The sequence below is a fragment of the Psittacula echo genome, assembly GCF_963264785.1.
Source record: "Psittacula echo genome assembly, chromosome: 5".
In the NCBI taxonomy this organism is placed as follows: domain Eukaryota; kingdom Metazoa; phylum Chordata; class Aves; order Psittaciformes; family Psittacidae; genus Psittacula; species Psittacula echo.
In genome coordinates this window covers 37,094,382-37,108,098 of record NC_137739.1, presented here as the reverse complement: position 1 = coordinate 37,108,098, position 13,717 = coordinate 37,094,382, and the positions used below count along the sequence as shown (strand labels likewise).

Below are 13,717 nucleotides of genomic sequence, written 5' to 3'. Positions count from 1 at the left end.
CTACTGTTGGTCTCCCTCCAAAGCTGGGATGCTTATCCCCTCATTGTGGAGAGGAAAGGGTGAGGCCATGCCACCATGCTCTGCTGGCATCCTCCTGCCATGCTGTACCACCAGCTCCTGGCCATGTCTTTCATTAGAGGCAAAGAGACAAAGACATGAGTCCAAGCCCCAGGAGGTGTTGCAGAACCTCCTCCCACAGTGGCAACAGCAGGAAGCCACGGGGAAGGAGAAGAGCTGGGCAGGATGCTGGGGCGTGATGGCTGCAGGGCAGAAGTGGAACCTTTGGCTTCAGTGGGCTTTGAGAGGTGCAGAGTCAGGGCAACCTCATCAGCTCCTGCAGCAGCAGCCCGGTACCAGTGCAGTGTATGGTGCCCCAGTTTAGAGACGCTGGCTGTCCCAAAGCTCTGTAGGCAATTGGAGAGTGGCAGATCGCTCTTCTCCCTGCCATGGTGGGGATGTCTGTGCCCCTCGCTTTGCCTCTGGGTTAGCTCAGTACTTCCCAATTTTGAGCTGCCGGCAGTGGCAAAACCTTAAAATAGTCCCACTGGTTTTACAAAAACAAACACCCCCCACCCCCCCCCAGATTTGACTTCCCTCTCCCATCCCCCCAAAACCCTCAGCCCATGAAGTTTCCGGCAGAGCTCACTTCTGCTTAGCACAGGAAAAGCGAAACGGCAGCAGCATCCTCGCACCGGAGCTGTCTGCAGGACCACTGTGCTGGACAGGGGAGAAGATGTCAGACTCGGAGGGGTGCCAGGAGGGTGCAGAAGGTGTGAACCGAGTGGGAGATGAAAACCTTGGGGACAGCGAGAGGTGAGGCCTGCGGACCTGGCAACCCAATGCCACGGCTGCCTTCCAGTCATGGGAAACTGGGAGGGTGATGGTGGGAAAGGAGGACGTGCAGCCAAAATGGTAATGACCCATGAGGCTGAAATGGGTCAGTTGCTCTGGCTGGCTTTTGACCAGTTCCTCCAGTTAGGGAGAGACTTAGACTTCCTAAAGGTCTCATCTCCTTCGAACTTCAAAGCCCTTGGGAGGGGTTGATCAAGTGGGGAACCACAGCTCCAGCAGCCGGCAAGCTCAGCGAGGAGCCTGGCAACCTGGACCTGCTCTGCAGCTAAAATCAGCCCCATCTTTAAGGCCAGCGGGTGAACATCAGCTGTCTCCTCTCCTTGCAGCAATCGCTGGGCACAGCTGATTTCTTGCTGCATCCCCTATGTGTATAACCAAATTAATGTGGCAATGTTGCAGGCTAGTTGCCGTGAGGTTATACATCTCCCTGTGCCTCCGCTCGGCTTTGTTGCTTTATCAGCACAGACTGTAAAATTTGGAGTCTGTTCACTATAACACAGACAGCTTTCCATGAGGTTTGAAAGAGGACAGATCAGTAGCAGAGATCACATCTGTCTGTGGTGGAGGCAGACTGAGATAAGCTCGGCTGAGGTATATCACTCTGATTTAGACTGGATTCAGATTGAGCATCCAGGGAGCTTGGGGGGTTACCTGATTTTTCACCTCCAGCTTCAAAGCTTGCATTAGCATTTCTCTCCAAGGCTTCTGAAAGCCAGCTACGTTAATGTTGATGGGGGGAAAAAAACCCAAACCCTTGAGTGAGGATGAGAGGAGAACGGTGCGTCATCTTCTGTCACTAACCGTTGCAGTTAAGTGTTTTGGCTGACACTTGACAGCAATTAGCTCTTAGCTGAAGGCTTGACTGGAAGCTTCAAAAGGTGCTGGAAGGCTCTGTGCATGACTCTCTGTCGATATAAAGGGGGGGAGCCTTTGCTGCTGGGGGAACGCAGGGTGATCCATGTGATTCCCAGCATCACTCCAGCCTGGCTGTGCCTTCACTGCGGGCTCAGCTCACCTTGCAGGAGCAAGGAGCAGGTGCTGGGGTGACCCAAGGTGATTGGGACTTGCCACTTCCCTCTTGCTGTGGCAGGCACAGGTTAGTTGATGCAGCCAGGGCCAGCAGTGGGGCTGCTGTGGAGGCAGTATCAGCTTGTCCCCTCCTCTGTTCCCTGCTGGAGTTTCAGCTGGACAAGGGGCTGTCTGGAGGGGTCTGTTCTGTAGCACTCCAACCCTTACAGCCTTTAGAGACATGTTTAAGGAGTGTGTCTGTGAATTCTGACGGCAGGGTGGCACAGCCCTTCCTCCCTAGCTGCATTTTAGAATTGTGTTGAAATATGAAACTTGATGGCACAAGCAGTGAGCAAAAATAACTTCCTTTCTGTTTCTAAAATATGGGGAATTACTTTCTCTCCCAATTCGTCTGATAGTCTCATGTGCAGCTCTAAACTTTTCCTGCTTTTACTTGTGCTACTAAAAGGCTTGCTAGGCTCTGGGGATTGCCCGTCCCAAAATGGAGGAAGGAAGTGTTTACTTGCTGTTTGGGGCTACCTTTTCTCACCCTGTGGCTAGCTCAGCTCTGTGGTCCCCTTTCCTTGAGGCTAAAGCTCTTGTTAAGCTGACCTGTGTATGGATGGAGTCAGGACAGTGCTCCTAAGGCAGCATAAAGTGTGCTGGAGTTATGAGCAGTTGAGTCTTGCGACTGAGCTTCCAGGAAAGTAAATTCCAAGGCTCCCGGGTGTAAATGCAGAGTGAGGAGATACGGGGAGAAAAAAAAAGTGCTGGGTGTGCTTAAATAATGAAGATTGTCTACTTAACTGTGCCCAGTGTATATATAGAGAAGCTTGCATTAGAAAATGTCTTAGAAATCCTAATTTGGGCATACTGTACTCTATTTTCCTGTACAAATGGGAACGTGCTGTCAAAGTCTTGCTGACGCCAATTGTAACACCACTTAAACCAAACATGCTGTCTTCCATGAACTGCAATTGCTGTATAGGGAAGCACTGTGGTGTGGACCTGATGCAGCGCCTTCCCAAAAGAAGCAAGAAGCTGGGGCAGACTGCATGGGTCGTCCTGCCTTGATGATGGGAGGTTGGGAGCCTCCTATGTACTGCGGGTCTTGTACCACGAGCACTCTCCATAACACTCTTGAGGCTTCAGGCAGCCCTTGACCTTGGTTTCCACATCCATGGCCGTGTGCGTTCCTACAGCTTGGGGTATGCTCCGCAGGCTGTTTGTCCCTAAGCAGCAGCATGGCTCATGAGGCAGGTTTCTCTTGTCTGCGGGGTATGAGATGAGAGATTGGCTTCCCCCAGATTCCCCCATCTCCTTCCTTCTGGGGCTTCTCGTGCTGTGAGCTACAGGGAGACCTTGGCAGCCCATGTATGGTCACTGCCTGGGGACAGGCTCTGCTGCGCCAGCAAGCCCCAGGCTTTTCTTTGCCATGCCTATCCCCAGCTGTCCTGAGTTCTCCAGATCCCTAGAGGCATCTTGAGGATCCTTGCTAGGGTGACTGCTGTTGCTAAGTATACCCGTGGTTGGAAGGAGGTTGTTTAGGAAAACTGATATGTGGAGAGTCTTTGGACACCTTGGGGCACCGAATTAGCTTGGGGGAGGGATGGGAGGGATGGCTGATCTCTGCTCAGGAGTGACTGGTTTGTTTGACCCAGCTAGGCTCATTAAAGTGGAAAAATGGTAGGGAAGTGAACATGGGCCAGATGGATAATTTAAAGGAACTGGGCAATTCTTTAGTGTTTCCAAATTCAATGTAGGTGCTCTGGCAGTGGCATTAGGGATAAAGAACTGTCTCTAATTATAGGGCAGTATCAAGTGCCTTCACTGCCCCTTTCCCCTTGAAGGAGAAGAACAACAAGACCCTTGCCTTGCCTCTGAGCTTATTTTGCAGCGTAAACCCATGGGTTTGGAGGTGTGAGCATTAAAGCAGCCCAGCAGCAGTTACTTAAATTTTACTGTTTTTAAACCACAGAAGACTCTCTGCTGGCTGTTTTAAAACCCTTGGGGTGAAGTCTGGCTCTGAAGCTTGTGGGAATCCCTTGCCCCCGGATATTGGAGGCCTGGCTGTGGGGAAGGCTGGGTTGACTGACCCAGGGACCATCCTTGCGGGCTGCTAGACCAGCATTGCTGGTGTGGGGTGAAAAAGCACTTCTGCTGTCTGAGGTGGTGCTGGGGCTCCTGCTGCCCTGGGGGAAGGGGAGCAGAGGCACAGCCCAGCCTGCACCCCTGGGGCACCCAACCCCTCTGGCTCCAGGAGCCCAGGCATCCCCTGGCCGCACCCCACAATGGGGCTATCTCTGCTTGCCCTGGTTTGTCCAACAGCATTACTAAATCTGCAGCAGTGAGGAAAGTGGAGATGTCCAAGCAGAGTTTTGGGGCATGGTTGGGCTTTACTGCTTGCTTAGAGAAGGGAAGCATTCCACAGGGTGGAAATGTCCCCAAGGGAGGATCACCATATTAGGGGATATGATGACACCTCAGGACAGGCTGGGGTCCTGGCCTTGGGACAGCTCAGGGTCTGTTGGCAGCCGTGCTCCCCACATGGGTTAAAAGTGCATGGGCTTTCCCAAGTTTGCTGCAGCTGGAACAGGACAAGTGCTGCTCCGTGGGCACAGCTGAATTCAACTTAGATATGTGTGAGGTGTATGGAGGGCTGGTTTGGGAAGGTGGGGAAAAAAGAGGGATTTTCTTCTGCCCCCCTGGTCTGGACATCCTCCTGGGACATATGAGTTTTGTGTGGTATGCTGCTTCAGATGGTTTCAGGCTTTTCCCAAGATGTGAAAGCCTTTTTCCTAGCAGTAACTGGACGGGCAGAAGGTATCACAGCTGGCTTTGTGGCAGTGAAGTGGTTAACCTCAGCATGACCTGAGAATCCTGGGCCCCTCTGCTCTGACCCCCACTGACCCTGCTAACCCAGCCCTGGCTGATGCTCTGCCTGCATCCCTCCCCTTTGCATCCATCACCACTGAGACCCATGTGCCTGGCTGCGGGGTCTGCACAGCAGCTGAGCGGGCCCCTTACTGCCTCTGTGGTCTCCCCAGAGCTGGGTTTTCTCCCAGCAAAGCACTCATCCGGCCTGGGTGCTCACTTTGTCAGGACACTGTCTCGCATCTGGGCAGACCGCCTGGCTGGGTGGTGCTCCAAGGCATTGTTGGCACTGCATTTTGGTTGGGAACAGCTATCTCTTGGGGGGAGTGGGATTCCTAGCCTGGAGAAAGTTGTCGCCCGGGCTCCAGGGGGGATTGGTGGCTGCTGGGCTCCTGTGGCTGTAATCTGGCTCTGACTGATAGTGCAAACCTCCTGTCACCCTCTGGCTCAGAGAAAATGCCACAAGGATTTGCTGCTCTCACTTCATCCTCCACGTGCAGTCCTCCCAGTACAGTCTGAGTGCGTGAACCTGCCTGGGAAAGATGATGCAGGTAAGGGAGGGTTCTGCTTTGCCCAACACCCAGCTTGTGCAGCAGCTTTGATGTCCCATAGTCGCAGTTCCCGTTCCCTTAATGAGTCCACCAAGCTCCTCATCAGGCTGTCTTTGGGCTCACTGAGAAGATGCTTTGGCATCCTTTGAAGCCAAAAGCACGGGGAACGGGTTCTCATGGGGTGGTTCTGTTTCCTTAAGCTATTTATAAGGAGAAACCTTGAGGATGTACGTCAGTGAAAAGAAGACATGGGTGTGTATTTGTATGATAGGGACTCAGGGGCCTCTTTACCCAGACTGTGTTCTGGATCATGGTTGTCCGGTATACGGATCGTGGTTGTCTGGTATACGGGTCAAGAATGCGCCCTCAGAGATGCTGCATGTGCTGGGAAGGCAGCTGTCCTCCATGACATGACTGCAGGATGATCAGTACTAGAGCAGCACCTACAGTGCCCAGCCAAAGTCAGGGTGTCACCATGGTGGGTGCTCTGTGGCTATCCCAATGCCCTAATGCCACAGGGAAAAGAGGACACGTTATCTCTGCTGCAAGACCAGACAGCTAAGGTTGAGATGTTTAGGAAGGGGAAGAGATGCTCCTGCCACTGGACTTCCCCACTGTGGATGGGGTACCCAGAAAAGGAGGTTTCCTACTGGACCCATGTGACTTCTGCCAGGCCTTGGCTGGTGTCTTGGGTAACCCAAGGCATCCTCAGTGACACTTGGCACCTGAATTACTCCCTGGTTTCCACATATCACGTAGGAAACACAGGCCATTGCTGAGATTGGAGTTGAGCTCTCCTGAGGCTTGGCTAGATATCTGAAAGTCCTCAGTTTGTCTGGGTGCTCCACAGAGGCTCAGTCACAAATGGGTTAACCAGCCCCACTTGGAGCCTATGTGTGTTTTCCTTGCCAGTGTATCCCTCCTAACACACACCAGATGTGTGTGAGGCGGCCTCTGGAGTGTCTTAATCCCAGGTTTCGGCACTCGGTTGTCTTTCTCACGGGCAAGTCTGCAGCAGCTTTCTGGGGGCTCCACCAGTGCTCATGCAATGACTGAGCAGGGAGGCTGGCAGTCCCCATCCTCTGCAGGAGGATTTGCAGCAAGGCAGGTTGAAATGTCTTCTCTTATTTGCTGGTTTAAACAAATCACTCCTGGGATGGGTTGCAGGGGCTGGCAACAGAGCTGATGCTGATAGCTCCATCTGGAGTCATATGGGGTGAGTGTTAAACACAGGAGCTCCTTGGGTTCACCCTATCTCAGAGGAGCAGTGGTGCTTCATACAAGCCTGGTGTGTCTGATAACTGCTCAGGGAACACATGGGTAAAGAGGAAGAGAGATGAGCAAACCCGGCTGGATTTATTAATGAATGGAAATGGCAGTCAGTGGGCTTCTATTATTAGCTTGATTGGTGACTTGCACCCGGTCGTCTGAAAACTTGGAGCCACCTCAGAGCAACTGGTTTGAGATGTGAAAGACTTGGTTTATTTGGAGCTCAGTTTACTTGGATTTCTCTTGCTATTGCACAGACCCATAGTCCCAAATGCTAGTGTACATCAGCACCACCCCACTGTCTGCCATAAAGCTGTGCCAGTTTGCATCAGCTGGAGGTCTTCAGTTCTTTTGCTTACATGTTCAGTTTGAAAATAGATCCTTTGCTAGGGATTAGTTCTGCATTACGAAGAAGCCTCTCTCCCAGCTCGAGGTATCTGTTGCTTGCTGCAGCTAAATAGACAGTATGTGCAATGCCTTTTATCAAGCCCTTGCCAGGCACTTTGGAAAATATGATCTCTTCTTCCGTGCTTGTGCATGCATGTGCTTTTCTGCTGCAAAAGCAATTTCCAGTGAAAGCTTGCTCCAGAGCCATTAGCATCAACAAACTCTGAACTATTGACAGACCCCAAACAATCATGACTGCCAGCCTTTTGGGAGGGGGGCAAAGTTCTCCCTGAATAAAATTGATGTCAGTAATTATTTCCTCTTAAAATAAGCGCCTTCTTGCCGTTGTCACCTTGCATCACATAACAGGAGCTGACAGCAGTGTGTCTGAGCTGAGCTGTCTTGAAGGACAGACTGATGTGTTATACAGGCTGTACACTCTGGCTGTGGTGGGGCTTTTCCTTCCTTCGGGTGGCATTCGTCTCTTCTGCTGCTCCTTCACTCAGTTGCCGCCTTTCTGCATACAGCCTTAGCTGCCCCTTTTGCAAAAAGGCTTGTCTTAACTTTATGTTGGGCCTTGCTTTGGAGCATTAATCATAGAATCATAGAACAGTTAGGGTTGGAAAGGACCTTAAGATCATCTAGTTCCAACCCCCCTGCCATGGGCAGGGACACCCCACACTAAACCATGTCACCCAAGGCCTCATCCAACCTGGCCTTGAACACCGCCAAGGATGGAGCATTCACAGCTTCCCTGGGCAACCCATTCCAGTGCCTCACCACCCTCTCAGTAAAGAACTTCCTACTTATATCCAATCTAAACTTCCTCTGTTTAAGTTTGAACCCGTTACCCCCTGTCCTGTCACTACAGTCCCTAATGAAGAGTCCCTCCTCAGCATCTTTGTAGGCCCCCTTCAGATACTGGAAGGCTGCTATGAAGTCTCCATGCAGCCTTCTCTTCTCCATGCTGAACAGCCCCAACTTTCTCAGCCTATCTTCATACGGGAGGTGCTCCAGTCCCCTGATCATCCTCGTGGCCCTCCTCTGGACTTGTTCCAACAGTTCCATGTCCTTTTTATGTTGAGGACACCAGAACTGCACACAATACTCCAAGTGAGGTCTCACGAGAGCAGAGCAGGGGGGCATCCTCCTCCTCGATGGAGGTGTGTGTTGGTCTTCAGGTGTTTTGGATACATGATGATACTTTTGCCTGACCTTTCATAACAGCTCCCATCTTTTGCCCAGCTCGGTGAAGGGGGGCATAGGAATTTTTGGCAAGCTGATATTCAATGCCTTTCCGCAGACAAGGTGCATCTTGAAGTGAGGGTATAGCCTGAGAGCAGAAACTGTGAGATGATGCTTGGGATCCTTCTTATCCATTAGCCTACCCTGACCCCAGCTGGAGTAACCAGCCTGGCAGTGCAAGGCAGGGATTAATGGTTGCTGAAACTGCTTGTGTTGCACAATGCAGTGCTACATCAGAGCCTCGAGCCGGCTGCAGATATACTAATAAGTTTATATTGGGCAGAAGCTGTATTTCACTTCTTGAAAGCTGTGCTGGTCAGCTGAGCAGCATGGCTTGGGCAGAGCTGTACTCTCACAGCGGCACTATTCTACAAGCCTATCAAGAAAATGTACTGCTTGGCTTTGGGTGATGCTTAAACACATCTCACGTGCCACTTACTTGCTGAAAGAAGGTGGTGCCTCTATTACAGGTTGTGCCCCTCTTATGCAAAACATGAGAGAAGTCTGAAGGTGTCTCCGGCTGCCCAGTGTCCACCCAGCCAAAGCAAGGGCTACTCCATTTATTTTAAATGGGCATTCAAAGTTCAGATTCATTCAGCAGCTTTCCAAACCTTGGTGAACAAAAACCAGTGACAAGGTGATACGATGCTGTAAGAAGGTCTGTTTTGGACATTTCTTACAGTGTCTGCTGGTGGAGGGACAACCTCTTGGCAGCAGTTGCCTATGGCTTATTCATCCTGGCTGGAGTCCTTTGTCCTGATTCTTGGCCCTGCCCTGGAGAGGCATCCCAGAGAGATGGAGCAGGTACTTTGGGGCCAATAGTTCTCTTGTCCTGTATTGACCCTCCTGTGTGGGCTGGGAATGTCTTATCTGCAGCCATTGTTTTGTCTTCCTGTCTCTTTCCCAATAGCTTTGTTTGTTTAACCTAACACATAGGTACGGTGTAGGCTGCAGTAACCATGCTGGCTCCATGTCCTGAACCAGCTGCACCCCTCCAGGGCTTGGCTGAGTCACTTGGCCTTGGCCCTGGTCTGTAAAACCGGATGGTAGCTCACTGCAGTGGCTCAGGTGGTATCTCTCCTTGTTTGCACAGCACCTAATGTAACAGGGACTCTGATCAACTTTAACCATGCAGGGCTGCCCAGTTAATGCTTACACCACCTCCCTTTGCTTCCCTCCTCTCCCTTTCTTAAATCCAGCTTTCAGATGTTCCTTCTGGTTCCTTCTCTCTCAGTCCTCTCATCCTTTGTCCTTGTTTGTATTATCCCTGGAGCATCTTCTCTGACAAGGCAGGGAAATCTTGCATCTTCCTCTCTCACTGGAAGGTGAACCAAACTTTGGGGATTTTAAGTTTATGCATGTACCCATGAAGTGCCCCACAGGGAGCATCCCTCCATTCTGTGTGAAGGTGAGGGGTAGTGGTGGGGTAGATGAAGAGAGAATGCTCCTCCTTGGCCTGGCTTCCTCTCCTCCTCATTTCTGGCTTTTTGGACATTATAGGAAGAAAGTAATCATTGATCCCAAGCCAAGTACTTCAGACTTAGTATGATATGGTGTTTGTTGACTCTTTGGATGCAGCCCACAATTACGCATGTTCTTCATGGTGCTCCTCTGAGAGTGTGGGCCAGGAAACAGCTCTGAGCCAAGACAGCTCCCGCCTACAGCACTCCCTCCCTTGACACCCATGGGGTCACACGTTGGCTTCAGAATGTCCCCTCCTGACTCATGGCCAGAGCAGGGGAAGGCTTGGTGGGAGCATCATTGGGATCGGACTCCTTCCCCTGCACCCTGAGCTCATTGCACAGTTGAGATGCCCTGCCCTGTTGACAGCACGTTTCTGGAGCTTGTAACTAGCTGTTCTGGTGTGAAGGAGACAACGTGCTGCTTTTGGCTGCTAGATGCCCTGTTTCCTTGGGATTATCTCTGGCTGCCTGTTTTGGCCTCTGTATTTAGCTGCCCAAAACCGAGTGCTGGCAGTGAAAGCTGGGCTGAGCTAACTGGTTATTAGGGATGAAGGTGAGATGAACAACGTGATCCACCAGGCTAATGTTTAAACCCCACCATCTACACAGCTGACTTATCAAATGGTGTGCCCCTTTCACTGAACTGAGGCTCCTAGTGGACTAGGCAAGTGCTGATGTCTGCCAGGCTGGTTTCAAAGTGGGGGTTGCATGTGCATGTTGGAGAGGCTGGGGGTGTCAGGAGAGGGACAGAGGTTTGGGATGGCAGAGGGAAGGATGCATCACTGAGAAGGCTAAACAGAAAGACCCCATCTACTCCATCATCCTAGGGGGGCTGCTGGTGGAAGTGCAGGTCTGTGGCTGAGGCAGGGCTGCGCAGTCCTTGCTGAAGGGGTTATTAGGCTGTTCCTGTGAGAACATCTTCTATGGGTGGGTTTCCACCGTTGACATGCAGGCATGGACCATGTTGTCAGCTGATGGCACCTATAACGGACTGTGTGTTGTATGTTGGAGCTGATGCTGGCAGTGCTGTGCATCCCAGCAACATTGCAGAAAATAACTTTGGCTGCATTTCTTTGCTAGCAGGACTCGAGTCTTTTTGTTTCTTTTTCCCTAGACCATGTGTTAGCCTCCAACTGATTTTGCAACTAGTGCTACATAGCAGAATGATTGTGTAATTAATAGGAACTGGTGCAGCCCTATCTCTCTGGGACTCCCGCCCTCCTCCCCACAGTGAAGGAGACAGATTCACTCCCTCACCTCCCTCCTTCCCCTGCTGTTGGGAAGAGCTCTGGGAAGCTCTCCGGTCCACTGCAGTGTGTTTCTGGGTGCTCCAGGCATCCCCACTCCTGTAGTGGGGTGCAGTTTTGCTGTGGAGATTTATGGTGGTTTTCCTAGCTTAAACTGTGCCAAAAAATAACAGATGAATTAATTCTTTGTTTTTCTTCCTGTGTCCGCTGTACTCCTACCCGCTTCCGGGTGGGACCAGGAGGTTTGTTTCTGTGAAGGGATTAGGAGCAGCAGTGTGGCTGATGCTGACCTTACTGTACTTGGATATGTGGTATGACTCAGACTGATGCACCTGGGCTCGGCAGCAAGCAAGGGAGGAGAGGGGACAGAAGGCGCCTCTGTTCTGCAGGATGATGGTGTGGGGATTCTGCTGCACTGCTCTTTCTCCATGGTCCTTTAGGCCCAGCTTTTGCGCTCTTGAATAGTGGGTTTAAATTCTCCCTGTGGAAATGGGGATAGCGACTCTGCCCATGTGTCAGTGCACAGTTCCCTCCCTTCCTGCAAGCTGTGAGTTTGGAAAGAGAATCCTGCTCTGCTCTCCTTTCCCTGTGGTCCTGCAGGACCCTGCTGATGCTGGATGAAGGACGAGTTTTCTTGTCATATCTGATGATATGCCAGGGAAATATCACCATATCATATGATGAAAGCCAGGGAGAAGGGCAGGAAACCTTCCCCAGAGGTTGAGTAGCACAGCCACCTTATGAAGGCAGGAGGATTTTCCAGGTGGAATTCAGTACCAAAAACGTCTTTTCCTGGGAGCAATGCAGAGATCAGCCTGCTGCCTGTTCCGATGTAGGGATGCTTCACTTCCGGTGTTTCCAAGTGACAGCAGCACCTTAGACCAGCAAGAGCTAGTGTTACAGCGTCTCTCTGGTCCTGGATTTCATCACCCAAGCATGGGTTTTGTCAGCTGTGTTCACTGAAGGCCCCCATGTCTGAGAGGCAGTCAGTCCCGGGCTTGGGGTGGAAGTCTGCCAAGTGCTTGCAAGATGAGGAGCTCACACTGGCACCCTCAGAGAGACAAACCTGGGCGTGGAGGCAAGGCTCTCCTGCTGGGGGAATCAACAGCTTTTCCCCGTCTGTTTACGCAGAGGATCTCGCCTCCGCTAGGTAGTGGTGTGCCATTGCCTTTTCTGCTCCCCACATGCAGCAAGCTCCTGCCTTCTCCTGGCGACAATGGCTGCATTCCTCCTTGCCCCTCCTCAGCCCCCTGCGGATTGCCCGGCATCTCTGCCTGAAATAAGAGTGCTGCTGTGATTTCGTTCAGCACCCAGTTGTTGCTGGCCCATGGGTGCCAGCTACGTCCCTGCCTGCCAGGGCTCCTCCGTTGTGCGTCCTTGGCTGGCTCAGACCATGCGAGAAGCTGGCAGGTTTGGGCTGATTCTCTCCAAAGAGAAAACCCTGTAGGTGCATATTTCACTTCAACTCTGTGGGCAATTGTGGTGAAGTCAATAGGGGTGTTCACATGCTTAAACCTAATTATTCCTGTAAGCACTTGCAGGGCTGGGACAGGCTATTTTATCACCTTTTATGGTGGATCTCTTGCATTTTCTCACCAAATTGAGAAAGAAAAATTGATAAAGAAAAAAAAAAAAAGCAGTGTGACAGCAAGTGAACAGCCCAGAGTGGGGCCAGCATCAGTACCTGTGCCTGGTGAGTTTTGTTGTTCCTGACCACTTAGGGGATGCTTAGTAAATACCTGCAAAAAAAAAAAAAAAAAAAAAGGAAAAAAAAAAAAGCTGTTTTGAAATGAAGAGACAGTGGGAAGGAGGACAGGCGCTTCCTTCTTATCTGACTTCAATGCACTGCCTTGTTATTGAGATTTCTGAGTGTATTTTATGGGCAACTTCCCTATTTCAACTTACCAGGAGGGAAGAAGCACTCCTGCAGAAGTGACTGAAGGGAAACATGTAAATGGAATGAAAGGGACTGAAAGCAGGAAGAAGGTGAGGGTCTAAGCAGGGTGGTCCTATCGTACCAGCTCCCATCTCAAAGACAGCCAGAGGAACATTGCCATTTACTGTAGGGGAACCTGGACAGGCTATGCCATGAGCACCATGATGTGCAAGTACAAGTTAAGGCTAGAACTTGCAATGTCTAAGTCCAGGCACCTGTTGGTTTGGTATAGAGGAAGATCTTTTCCCCAAAAACCAACAAACATGAACCAGGAGATGCAGGTTAGGGAAAAAAAAAGATTGTTTGTTTTTTCTTTCTAAGCCTGTTCTCATGATGAGATAGCATGAAGAACAATCTTGAATGCATGGCAGATGGGCATTTTGTTTTAGCAGGCAGCAATGTTGTCTGTCCTTCATCAAATGCTCACACACTTCTTTCATCTCCTGAAATATCAGTGTTTCAAGCCACTTTTTCTTGCTCTTGCCCAATTTGATGGCTGGGGAAACTGAGGCACGGAAGAGTCAGTCACTTGAGCAGGTGAGGGAGAGGTTTGAGAGTAGAAGCAGGATGCATGCTGCTTGTCTGCCCAGGGCTGCAGCCCAGTGGCTTCCGCCAAAACCCGTCTGCTACCTCCGTCCCAGGAGAACATTTTTTGTCCAGAGCAGCGTTTCCCAGCACAAAGCCCATCTCGCATTAATCTGGCTCTTGGTTCACCTCCGGGCATTCGGGGATCGTTGGGAGGTGAGCCCTTCACGGAAGACTTCTGCTGTGAATGACCAGCAGGGCTTTACAGCCCTCCGAGTTGCCAACCTGTATTTCTGCTCCCGAGTTGCTTTGTGTAAGCAGTGGTAAAGGTGGAAAAAAAAAGAAGGGGGGCCTGGGGGG

The 13,717-nt window shown here is 51.1% G+C and overlaps 1 protein-coding gene across 1 annotated transcript in view; it reads left to right on the top strand.

Annotated features, from left to right (window-relative positions):
* The first annotated feature begins 680 nt into the window (after nucleotides 1–680).
* Nucleotides 681–13,717, top strand: part of LSP1 (lymphocyte specific protein 1) — a 51,305-nt gene continuing 38,268 nt past the window's right edge. The window contains exon 1 of the mRNA XM_080617920.1: nucleotides 681–813. Coding sequence (XP_080474046.1) covers nucleotides 734–813 — 80 coding nt within the window. The 5' untranslated portion in view covers nucleotides 681–733. The remainder of the gene's footprint in view (nucleotides 814–13,717) is intronic.